Below are 12,873 nucleotides of genomic sequence, written 5' to 3'. Positions count from 1 at the left end.
GTACAAAGGAATCAAGACATTAACGAATTGATGGACAAATTAATAGATTTAAAAATAGATTACAGAGCCTTGCACAAAGAAATGGCAAATTTATGTTAACTAACGAGGAAATAATCAGTCAAATGATCTAAAAAGTGAATTAAGTATGATTAAAAGAGAGAAGGAAAGAAAGGAAAACAAGGATAGAAACAAAAATGAAGAACTGAAGAAAGAGGTCAAAGAGCAAATACAAGCAGTGACCGAAAAAGTGGGAGAATCAGAGATGAATCTCCTTGAAATAAAAATTCAGTGGAAACAGGAACATGAAAATCAAAATATCTCTTTCAAAGAAATAGTACAACAGCAGGTAGGGAAGAATGCAAAAGAAACATTAATTAAGGTAATCAAAGAAAAGGAAAGCTGGGTGTGAGACATGGTGGATAAAGTGTTGGTATAACAAAAAGTGTAGTGATGCTAAAGATAGAAGAGACAAAGCCTGGAAAAGATGGAAAAAAAAAAATATGACCAAATGGCAAACACACATCAAACTGAGAAACGAATATGTAGATATACACAAGGAGGAAAAAAGAAACTATAAAAAGGTATAATATATAAATGCAAAGACCAACCTAAACTATTTCACAGATATGTAAATGATAAACTAAAAGACAAACATGAAATAGTGAAACTGCGCGAAGGAAATAAAGAATATATAGTTGATGTAGAAATGGCTGAGGTTATGATCAGGCATTTTATGTCTGTATTTACAATTGAAAGCTCACAAAATTGGGAGGAAGGACAGCGAGGAAGATCCCCCAAAATGAAAGAAATAATGGTGACACAGAAAGAAATAAGGGACCAAATAAAAAACCTTGACATCAGAAAGTCACACGGGCCGGATGGAATTGCGAACTGGATATTGAGAGAATGTATAGATGAACTAATGGACAAAATACACAAGATAATTGACTTCTCACTCAAAGAAGGAAAAGTACCACAAGATTGGAAAAATGCAAATATTGTACCAATATACAAAGGAGGAGACAAAAAATATCCAACAAACTATAGACTGGTATCCCTTACAAGCCCAGTAGCAAAAATATGGAAAAAAGTTATTAGGAATAAATGGATTAAACACTTGGAAGAGAACAAAATACTAAATCCTAAACAATTTGGTTTTAGAAGTGGAAGATCATGTACCACAAACTTAATATGCTTTTACTCAAGATTAATAGAAATAATACAAGAGACAGATGGGCAGATTGTGCTTTCTTGGACTTACAAAAGGCTTTTGTCAAATTACCACACAAAAAGCTACAAAGAAAAATTGAAATAATAGGTGGAATACAAGGAAAGTTATTGGAATGGATTAAAGATTTCTTGAACGGGAGAAAAATAAGGGTGGTACTTAGAGACAAGAACTCAAATTGGGAAGATACGGTAAGTGGAGCCCCACAAGACTAGTTCTAAAAAATACATAAAGAAACTAGAAAGAATTCAAAGAGCAATGACAAAGATGGTGCCACCTTCATCCAACCCATCTACCCAACTTTTCCTTGGTCTAACCCTTGCTCTCACTCCCAGCACCATGAATTCTTAAAGGGTATGCCTTCTCATTCATCCTCACCGACCTAACCATTTCAGATTATCTGTCTTACTCTTTTTACCATATTCTATCTGAACTCTAGTCCATTCAAAAATTCTACTGTTCCTTACTCAATCAATTTTCATAACTTTATTCATAACCCTCAAGGACTTCATTTCCACTTCCTCCACATTATTTCTCTATTGCACTCATCACCTAGGCCTCACCCAAAAGACACCAAACACATTCTAGTGCTCCATCCTAGCCTTGCCCAGACAACAACAAAATATCTCTTCCTTAAGGGGACCCCCCCCGCCCCCAGATTTAAGAAAAATTCGATTTTTTTTTTTTTTTTTTTTATTGCATAAATACATAGTAGGGATCTTGCTCTAGATGCTGGTAAAGTGTACCGCCATTTTTAAAGGGTTTAAAGGGCCTACCCTCCCTCCCCCCGGCAGCCATATGCTGCGCACGACCATTGTTTACATAGGTTTTGACCATATTTTACCCTATTTTTTTGCATTTGATACTCTCATAAAGTTTTCTCTTACGTCCGGCATGCACGTGAGTATGTGGTGTGAGGAAGTTCAGCCTGCACGACTGGCAGTGGCCTGAGCCTTACAAAGTAAAGGACATGTACACGTTAGCTTGCCGCATTCACTAATTTGCCGTGTGAAATTCGCATCTATTTTTCAGTGAAGAGATATTTGAAGATATTAGCAATGCCTAAGCTATCCAAACAAAAGGCACACTTGCAGAAGATAAGAACGTCTACATTAGCAACTCAAGGGGAGAAAGAAAGAACCCCAGCATCAACTTTGTTATCACCACCTCCGCCACCACCACTAGTACTCCCTCCAGCAGCTCTCTCTCCCTTCCATCTACATCCACATCCTCAGCACCTGATCCTCTGTCCTCTACACCTATATCAGACAAGTTGTCTCTACGCAAACAACTGTTTGCTAACAAGTGGCTACAAGGATGCCTCCTTGTTGCAACACCTTGGGTTTAGAGTCTCAAACCTCACAGTGATGTCCCTGATGCAGCAAGAGCCTGTTCCAACACCAGACAGGAAACCCAAGAAAAGAAAGAGAGCTGAATCCCAGCAATCAGACTACCTTGCTGGGTCATTCTAGACCAAGAACTCAAACTTTGCGACAAAGAGTGAGGTGGCGGCTTATGAGACCCTCACTTTGAGTGAATAATATCCTACACTGTAGGAGGGTACAAAGTACCTGAGTTACTTGAAAGATGCAAAATCATCATGAAAATACAATGGAACCTGTTTTCAATGGGTCTTAGGAGGTCCAATGTAAAATTTAGTCAAACTAAGGAAAAAAAAAACTTTAACACTCATTTCTGAAAAATGTAAGTTTTTGATACTCAAAGTCTATCTCCTCCCTCAATTTTCAACCGATTTTTGCATATGAGGTCTCTATTAATAGCTAGATAAATGACAAAAAATAAAATAGAGTTTTTTTGCATATGTTAAATAATTTTTATAATAACGTGTCAAAGTCAAAATTTTGTTTTTTCGATAATGTTTTTTATATATTTTTTCCTCGGCGTTAAACAAAGATATTAAAAAAAGCTTTCTATTTTGTTTTTTTATATATGTAGAAGATTCTTATGCTGTAAAATGAAAGACATCGAATAAAAATTGTAAGAGGAGATAGGATTTGAAAGCCCAAAAATATGGTATTTTTTACGTTTTTTATTAAAAAAAAAAACTACTCGTCAGATCTGAATAAAACTCATGCTGTGAAGGTCTCCTTAGACCTAGATATCACACAGAAAAAATCAGCAAGATCCTTCAGAAAAAAAGATTTTGGGCAGGGGGTCCCCTTAAGTCACTTATAGGTCAATTTTATGGTTGTTGCCAGTTGCCTGGGAGATGTAGATGACCTGTAAGAGAGGTCTGGGGCAACAGATTAACCGACTCCAAACAAAGCCCTGAAGTATCTCCTTTCCAATGTCTCTACAAAACTTTTCTCTCTTGCATGCATCATCCAAGCCTCACCCCCAAGCATTATTTTGTACATTTGTTCATACTTAATAGTAGAGTTCTTCAGTTAATACTTACTTTTGGGCCCCAACTAAGTCAGCCCGCACTTTGCTCAACTCTTCAGAAATGACTTGTTTGGCCTGAATCTCTGAGTTCAGGGAGGACTGTAGATTTAGCAGTTCCATCTTATCCAACTTCTGTGACCTTCTGTTTCGCCAGTTCTTCTCTTGAGGTGCTGAGGCAACAACTCCTGAACCCTTCAAAGATTCTAGCTCTTCTGTCATCCGTGTGGCAAGAGCCTGTAGATATCCCCGGGCATCTTTCTCATCACTAACCCTGGTACACCAAATGAAAAATAACAATGTTAATATCACCAGCCACCATTAAACAGAACTTGTCTACACCCTTTTCAAGTAAAAGTCACCCTTTGGTGCCCATATTTGACTTGGTTTATTTTGGCTGCAAACCGGTCATTTTATTCAGCTTCAGAAAACATCTGGAGCCATCAAAGGGTTAACCCCTTCCATACAGTCATAACTTGTTTTGGCCAAGGTCTTAAAATTTTAACTCTGCAAAGGAGCAGAACCTGCCCGAAGAGGGTCTTCACTGTGAGAATCAACACCATGTGAGATCGAAACCTTTATTGAATAAAGGTTTCGATCTCACACGGTGTTGATTCTCACAGTCTTGTCGGCTTTTGCCTTTGTGTTTCATCAGGGTCTTCACTGATCAAGACCATATTCAGTGTGAGTCCTGCTCTCTCTATAAAATTACAGGGCAGTAATTGCAACAATATATCTAAATGATGGGATTTTAAATAATGATGTAACATTATATTCTCAGCCATACAGCCAAATTAACAGTTTTTCCCAGTTTTCTATACTTTACTAGACTCGTGAATGTTTATGACAGTACTGATGGGCAGCAACAATGACAAATCTCATGCTGCCTTGAAAACTTAGAATCCCAATAACTGGACCTCCTCAAAAGAATCAACAGTCTTCCTGGAGAATATCCTATCTTTATTGCTAGAACCCATTACATGCTAATTGTTTATGCAAAATGTCATTACATTACCTCTATGTACTACTTCAATTAAGCAACTTAATCAAGTTTTAAAACAATTATTGTGTACAAGAATCATCAGAATCTCATACAAGCAAGAGAAATATAAATTGCTAATATTCTAAATCATCCTACAGTAACATCACTGCCTTAATATAAGTATGACAACAATAAAAAAAAAAAAAGCTAACATTCTCTAACTCATTTTGTTACTAGCATCAACTACTTAAAAAAATCTAAGCTATATCATACTACCATTTAATAACAAAAATCTTCATCACCCATTACACAACCTACCACTGAATGATTTCTGTTATCTGAGCTTCCCATTGTGCAATGGATTCCTTCTTGTTTCGGAAGTCTTCGTACTCATCTTCGAGCGATCGCCGTTCATTCTGGAGTCTGTTTACATTTTCTGATAACTAAAATGCAAAGAAAAAAATATGTTAGGTTACATCATTTCAGTGTTTTAAAACTCCCCCTAACTTACATGACATGAGTGAGATGGGTGTAGGGTGGGTGTATGGTTACCTAGGCCACCCCCACCTCTTTATACATACACTTACAAAAAGCTTTTGACAAAGTACCACACAAAAAATTATTTAAAAAACTCAAACTAAAATGGATGGAGGACTTCCTGATTGGTAGAAAGATGAGAGTAGTGCTCAGAGAAAAATATTCAGATTGGAAAGAGGTGATCAGTGGAGTACTGCAAGGATCTGTACTAGCTCCAATAATGTTTGCTATTTATGTGAATGACATGGATGATGATGTGAAATGTTACATGAGCTTCTTTGCTGATGATGCCAAGCTGTTAATGAAAGTAAAAACTGAAGAGGATTGCGAATCACTGCAGTATGGAACTGGAGTCAGAAATGGGAGGTGAACTTCAATATCAAGAAGTGTAGCATAATGGAGTTTGGAAAAAGCAAAAACAGAATATCAGGACAATACAGAATTGGAACCAAGGAGGTAGAGAAGGAGAGATCCGAAAAAGATTTGGGTGTAATTATCTCCAACGACTTGTCCTATGACAAACAGATAAACAAAATTGTTGGAGAATCCTACAACTTGCTAAGATCAATAAAAGTGGCATTTACATATTTGGATGAAGAAATGATTTTAAAAATATTGGTCACACTGATAAGGCCTAGACTAGAATATGCGGCAACATTGTGGTCACCCAGTACCAAAAAGAAAATAAAGAAAATAGAATCCAGAGAGCAACAAAATTGGCACATGCACTCGCAAACTTATCATATGAGGAGAGATTGGCTAAACTAGATTTACTGACTCTGGAGCAAAGAAGAGAGATGACCTATTGACCATCTACAGATTCATGAAAGGCACAGAAATACTTGATAGAGAGGACTTGTTAAACTGGGACAGGAGAAGCACAAGAGGACATGGAAAGAAAATAAAAAAAACATAGCTACAGAAGAGATCTGAAGAAAAACAGTTTTCCACATTGAGTGGTAGACACTTGGAACAAACTGGAAAAGGAATTGGTGTGCACAAAAACCATTCATGAGTTTAAAAGCAAACTACTAAGTATTTCAGCGGCTTTGACCCATCGTTTTTCGCTCATATTTCCGAAATAACCATTCAGATCAGTATGATATGTTAGCACAGCCTAATTCACACCCTGCCCTAATTTTTTACATTATAGTGCATTCACAAGTGTATTTAATTATGGCATTTACTCTTGATATTAAGTGTGTCGTAGCCGACACCCGTGAAGTAAATCGAACAGGTGAAGTCGTGACGTCATCACAAACTACCTCGTGTATCCCAACTTCACTTGTTCGATTTACTTGGCCGCTTCATTAAATTGGTGACCCCCCTCTCCGTCCCCCCATGCAGAAAAGGAGAAGACAGGGAGAAATCCCTTCGGGCTGCATCAAATTTTTCTCACACATACTAACTCACCCTCCATCCAACTAATGCATCTCAACATCATCCATATACAACCATTCTCCATTCACCCCTATCTTCTGTCCTCTCCCATCCTTCCTCAACAGACATTCCCCTCTTCCCCAAAGCCCCTTCACCCCATCCATCCATCTCATCCTAGGACACCCCTTCATGTTCACTCCCTCCACATCTGCCTTCCATACCTCTTTTACTAGTCTTTCTTCACTCATTCTTTCCATGTGTCCAAACCATCCTAATACTCTTTCATCAGCCCTACCTCCCAACTCCATTTCCACCCCTGTTCTTCTCCTCACCTTCTCATTTCTCACTCTATCTAGCCTAGTAACCCCTATCATACTTCTCAGACACCTCATCTCAAACACATTCAAACTCCTTCTCTCTTCCTCTCTTATGTTCCATGTTTCTGCCCTATATAGTGCTGTTGGCACAATCACTCCATCATACAGTCTCCTCTTAGCATCCATTCCCAAATGTCTATTCCTCATTACACTTTTTAATCCACCAAGGCATTTACTTGCTTCTCTCAATCTATATTCTACCTCTACCTCCACTCCACCCTTTCCTGCCGCATTTGCACCCAAGTATCTAAAACTATCCACTTCCTCCAGTCACTCTCCCTTAATGTTCACTTCCAGTCTGCTGCCACTTTCACCCCTTGTACATCTCATCACCTTACTTTTACCCACATTTATCTTCAACTTTAATCTTTCACACACTCTCCCAAACTCTGTCACCAATTTCCTCAATCCCTCCTCTGACCCTGCTACAAGCGCAGTGTCCACAAACAACAGCTGGCTCACCTCCCACTTTTCTCCATTTTCTTTAAACATCTCCAATCCCTGACCCACCACCCTTCCATTTACCTCTTGTACCACCCCATCCATGTATAAGTTGAACAGCCAGGGCGACATAACACATCCCTGACGAAGTCACACCTTTACCTCGAACCACTCACTCTCTCCATTTCTAATCCTGACACATGCTCTACTACTCTTGTAAAAACTCTTGACAGCTAGAAGCTTTCCTCCTATCCCGAATATCTGCATAACCTCCCACAGTGCCTTCCTGTCTACCCTGTCGAAAGCCTTTTCCAAGTCCATAAAAGCCCAAAAAACATCCTTACCTTTTCCTATAGCTTTTTCACATATCTGTCTTACCACAAAAATCTGATCTACACAACCTCTACCTGTCTTAAATCCACTGTTCCCCGCCAATTACTCCCTCTGTTCCTCTCTTAATCCTCTCAAGATCCTCCCATAACTAAAAATAGAATATCAGGGCAATATAAAATTGGTACAAAGTAAAAAAAAGTTAGCTTGGAAAAGGACCTAGGAGTAATTATTAACAAAGACATGTCACCAGACAAGCATATTAACAAAATAGTTGGAGAAACCTACAATTTACTAAGATCAATAAAGGTGGCCTTTAACTACTTGGGTGAGGTAATAGTAAAGAAAATATTTGTCACACTGATAAGACCAAGATTGGAGTGCATTGCATCACTATGGGCACCCAGTACTAAAAAGAATATAAAGAAATTAGAAAGAAGCCAAAGAGTAATGAAAAAAATGGCACCAACACTTTCAAAATTGACATATGAACAAAGACTTTCCAAACTGGAACTACCAACCCTGGAACAAAGAAGAGAAAGAGGAGATCTATTGGCCATTTACAGAGTCATGAAAGGCATGGAAATCCTTGACAGAGAAGATTTATGAAAGTGGAATAAAAGAAAAACAAGAGGACATGAAAAGAAACTCAAAAAGGATAGTTATAGATCTGAAAAAAAAAAAAAAAAAAAAAAAAAAAATCCCACACAGAGTGGGTGGTGTCTAGAACAAATTGGATGAAATAGTATGTACAAAATCATACAAGAATTTAAGAACAAACTAGATGCTGAAAGATAAAAAGACGGGTCCCTACAAGCATAGCTCCCTTCCTGAATAATACAACTAGGTAAATACTAGGCTTTTTCCCTCTTACAAGAGAGGCAGCCGAAAACATCCATACACAACCATTCTCCACTCACCTCTATTTTCTGTCTTCTCCCATCCTTCCCCAACAGACATTCCACTCTTTCCCAATGCCCCTTTTATCTCATCCATCCATCTCGTCCTTACCTAGTTGTATTTTACGGGAAGAGAGCTATGCTCATAGTGACCCGCTTTTGGTCATCCTATCATGTTCACTCCTTAACACCTCTTTTACTAATCTTTCTTCACTTATTTTTTCCATGTATCCCAACCATCTCAATACTCTTTCATCAACCCTATTTCCCAACTCCCTTTCTGCCTCCACTCTCCTCCTCACCTCCTCGTTTCTCACTCTATCCAGCATATTAACCCCTATCATACTTCTCAGGAACCTTATCTCAAACACATTCAAACTCCTCCTCTTTTATGTTCCATGTTTCTGCCACATACAGTGATATCAGCACAATCACTCCATTATACAATCTCCTTTTATCATCCATTACGAAATGTCTATTTCTCATTACACTTTTTAATCCACCAAGGCATTTACTTGCTTCTCTCAAGCTATATTCTACCTCCACCTACACTCCTCCCTTTCCTGCCACATTCGCACCCAAGTATCTTAAACCATCCACTTCCTCCAGTCTCTCTTCCTTAATACTTACTTCCAGTCTGCTACCACTTTCTCCCCTTGTACATCTCATCACATTACTTTTACCTGCATTTATCTTCAACTTCCTTCTTTTACACACTTTCCCAAACTCAGTCACTAACTTCCTTAATCCTTACTCTGATCCTGCTACAACTGCAGTGTCATCAGCAAACAACAATTGGCTTATCTCTCACTTTTTTCCATTTTCTTTAACCATCTCCAATCCCTGACCCATTCCCCTTACATTTACCTCTCAAACCACCCCATTCATGTATAAACTGAACAGCAAAGGCAATATAACACATCCCTGGCAAAGTCACACCTTTACCTCAAACCACTCACTCTCTCCATTTCTGATTCTAACACACGCACTACAACTCTCTAAAAAATCTTGACTGCTCTTAAAAGTTTTCCTCCTATCCCATATATCTGCAATTCCTCCCAGTGCCTTCCTATCTACCCTATCATAAGCCTTTTTCAAATCCATAAAGGCCCAAAAAACATCCTTACCTTTTCCTATAGCTTTCTCACATATCTGTCTTACCACAAAAATCTGATCCACACAGCCCCTACCTGTCCTAAACCCACACTGTTCCTCACCAATTATTCCCTCTGTTCCTCTCCTAATCCTCTCAATCAAGACCCTCCCATAAACCTTCTCAACTACACTTAACAAATTGATCCCTTTGAAACTACTACATTCACACTTGTCCTCTTTTCCTTTGTAAAGTAGAACTATATAGACACTCCTCTCCTCCAGTCTTCCTGCACTATCTTCTCTTAAACAAATGTTAAACACCAGCCAGTCCACCATCACCTCTTTCTAAGGGGCAAAAAAAGGCTTCTTGGCTACCTCCATCATAAGGTGGAAAAATCCTATTGATATATACTGTAGACAGATGTATACATCAATTCATGACAAAGAAAACAGAATCAATCTAATACATAAGTGTCACTCACAAGTGTAAGGGGCATGGGAACACGAAAAGAAACTAAAGAAAGACAGTTACAGAAGAGACCTGAAAAAGAATAGTTTCCCACACAGAGTGATCAATTTCTGGAACAAATTGAACGGTGGAACAGTGAATGCCAGAACTATACACGATTTCAAGAAAAAACTGGATGTGGAGAGATACGAAAACAGATCACAATGAACATAGTTCCCATCCCATAAAATATAACTAGGTAAATACAACTAGGTAAAAATGTGTCTTTCCCTACACCTCTAAGAAAGTAGTAGTACAATGTGCAAGTCATTAATAGCCACTCCAAAATACTAATATAAATAATGTAAATACACCAAATACTTACCCTTTCCACATCACTGAGTAATTTCTTGTTGTCGTCTAGCAGCATTGCCTTTTCTCTATCATTCCTTCGTTTCAACTCAGTAACAGAGTCTTCCTGTTCCTCTGAGCGCCTCTCTAGTTCACCACGAAGTTGCTCCACTCTCTTATTTACTATTGTTAACTGTTGAGGAATCATGGTATAAAAAAATGTACATAATGAAGGGCAATGAAAACTCAACAGTTTTGGTTTTATACTTTCTATTATTGACAAAAGGGCTAAGAGAGGAACAAAGTGGGTTTAGGAAAGGTATTGGTTGCGTGAATCAGATTTTTATGATAAGACAGATATGTAAGAAAGTTTTGTCAAAGGGTACGGATGTTTTTTGGGCCTATATGAATTTGGAAAATTTTTATGACAGGGTAGACAGGACGGCACTGTGGGATGTTTTGCAGACATATGAGATAGGAGGAAAGCTATTAAGAGCAGTCAGGAGATGTGCTGTGTCTTGCTATATTGCCTCTAACCCAGGGCAGTGGGCAGGATGTAGGGGTGACCCATCATCCAGGAGGAGTTGAGATGGGGGGAGGGAGGGGGTGAATGGGAGTAGAGTATGTAGGAATGGAATGTGTATGAGTGAATTTTATATCTTTGTTTTTTTGCCTACCTCCCTTGTGTGGAGGGGAAAAGCCATTGGTATATGTATGTAGTAGAGCCTGTGTTAGAATTAGAAATGGAAAGCAAGTGGTTTGAAGTAAAGGTGGAGCTTGGCCAGGGATGTGTCATATTGCTATGGCTGTTCAATGTGTACATGGATGGGATGATGCAGAAGGTAAATGCTAGGGTAATGGGCAGGGGATTGGAGATGGTTAAAGAAAATGGAGAAAAATGGGAGATAAGCCATCATCCAGGAGCACCCAAGAAAAGTGGGAGGGAGGGATGGGTGGTGAATGGGAGTGGAGTGGGTGGGAATGAAATGGGAGTGGAATTATGCCTTTTGACTTTGGCTACCTCCCTTGTAAGTGGAAAAAAGTCCTTGGCATATGTATGTACTGTTGAGAACAGGTAAGAAAGCACCCTACCTCTGCTTGCAGCGCATTTCTGTTGGACTCGACCTCAACCAGCTGCTCCTTGAGTGCAGACATTTCATGATTGTGCCTCATAGTCTGCTGTTGTAACTGCTCTTCATGTTCAACACCTATCCTTTCAATTTCTGCTTTTAACCTGTGGAAGTCCAATCAAATACAATGGTTAGAATGGTTGTATATTTAATTTATTGATAAAAAATATTGCAAGACTATGAAAATGTAACAAGTTACTATTTTAAAACTTGCCAATGATTCAAGGGCTACGACCAGGATCACCAATAACTTTACAAGTAATACAGTATCATCAGCAAAGTCAACAACCTTAGTGTTCCCAATAGATGGTCTACTACAACTTTACAGACAACTCTGTCCAATACCCTGACCATGGATACATAGAACACATAACATTCCACAATACACGCAGTCAAACATATTTGAAACATGGGGTGCAAGCAATTCCTTCTGACTTCTGCATCAGTGATCCAAAAGAACATGAAGCATGAGGACCCAATCAGCTGTTGATTTACTGGCAGTGAATGCAGACTCTTCTGACATCTGAAACCTACCTTAGCATAAGGGAGCACAACTGTGCCACCAACAGATGGGTGAGAAAGTTCCCTGGCACAATGAACCACTGAGCTATGTAATATTATAGTAAATGTTGCAGTCTTGACAAGCAGTCCCCTTCCCCTTCCAAACTAGAATGACTAACCCATTTTTTCCAGTTTTTGAGAATGGCACCACACTGCCAAATAGCAGACAGCACCACATGGATTCCATAGATCATAGACTCACCTTTCAGCAACTTGCTCAAGTTGCAGATGCCAGCCAACTTTCTATCCTTCCGTTTACAACTTTTTTTCTGACCTCACTCTGAGAGAAGAGTAACTGGTTTCATCTACCAATGGACTGTAGATCATCACCCAAACCCTAGCCAAAGGAATCTGACCTCTCAAAAGGTCAGCCATATAGAACTGTTCGAAGTACTCAGCCATACAAGCTCTACACCCCACCAAGTCTAGTTCCCCATGGTTGTTTGGATTGTGCTTGCCTGGGTTACGGCATTGGAGCAGTTTTTTCAGAGCTTGGTAAGCAGATCAAAAGTCATTTGTGCTGAAATGTCCTCAACATCCTATGTGATTCCCCTGACATGCCTCCCTTATCCCTTCTCATAAAAGCCACCTCACTACCTCAGGGTCCTGTATAGATTCAATCTGAAAACATGGCTCATCTACATTCTCCAGTGTTGCATGCAACACCACATCACTCCTCAACCTTGGGGCTGTTCAATGCACACCAGTTTG

The 12,873-nt window shown here is 39.1% G+C and overlaps 1 protein-coding gene across 17 annotated transcripts in view; it reads right to left on the bottom strand.

The window, feature by feature from the left end:
* The window catches only part of gek (serine/threonine-protein kinase gek), a 320,798-nt gene that overhangs the window by 135,067 nt on the left and 172,858 nt on the right, over window positions 1–12,873 (bottom strand). For all 17 annotated transcript variants that reach the window (XM_076204399.1, XM_076204393.1, XM_076204402.1 and 14 more), the window contains 4 exons: window positions 11,564–11,705; window positions 10,506–10,664; window positions 4,932–5,056; window positions 3,648–3,905 (listed from right to left, as the gene is read on the bottom strand). In XM_076204399.1, the coding sequence (XP_076060514.1) occupies window positions 3,648–3,905; window positions 4,932–5,056; window positions 10,506–10,664; window positions 11,564–11,705 (684 nt within the window). The remainder of the gene's footprint in view (window positions 1–3,647; window positions 3,906–4,931; window positions 5,057–10,505; window positions 10,665–11,563; window positions 11,706–12,873) is intronic.

Source organism: Oratosquilla oratoria, chromosome 21, assembly GCF_046742065.1.
Source record: "Oratosquilla oratoria isolate Oo_2021 chromosome 21, ASM4674206v1, whole genome shotgun sequence".
NCBI classification, from domain to species: domain Eukaryota; kingdom Metazoa; phylum Arthropoda; class Malacostraca; order Stomatopoda; family Squillidae; genus Oratosquilla; species Oratosquilla oratoria.
Note: the sequence above shows the minus strand (reverse complement) of the source record. Positions and strands in the feature narration are given on the sequence as shown.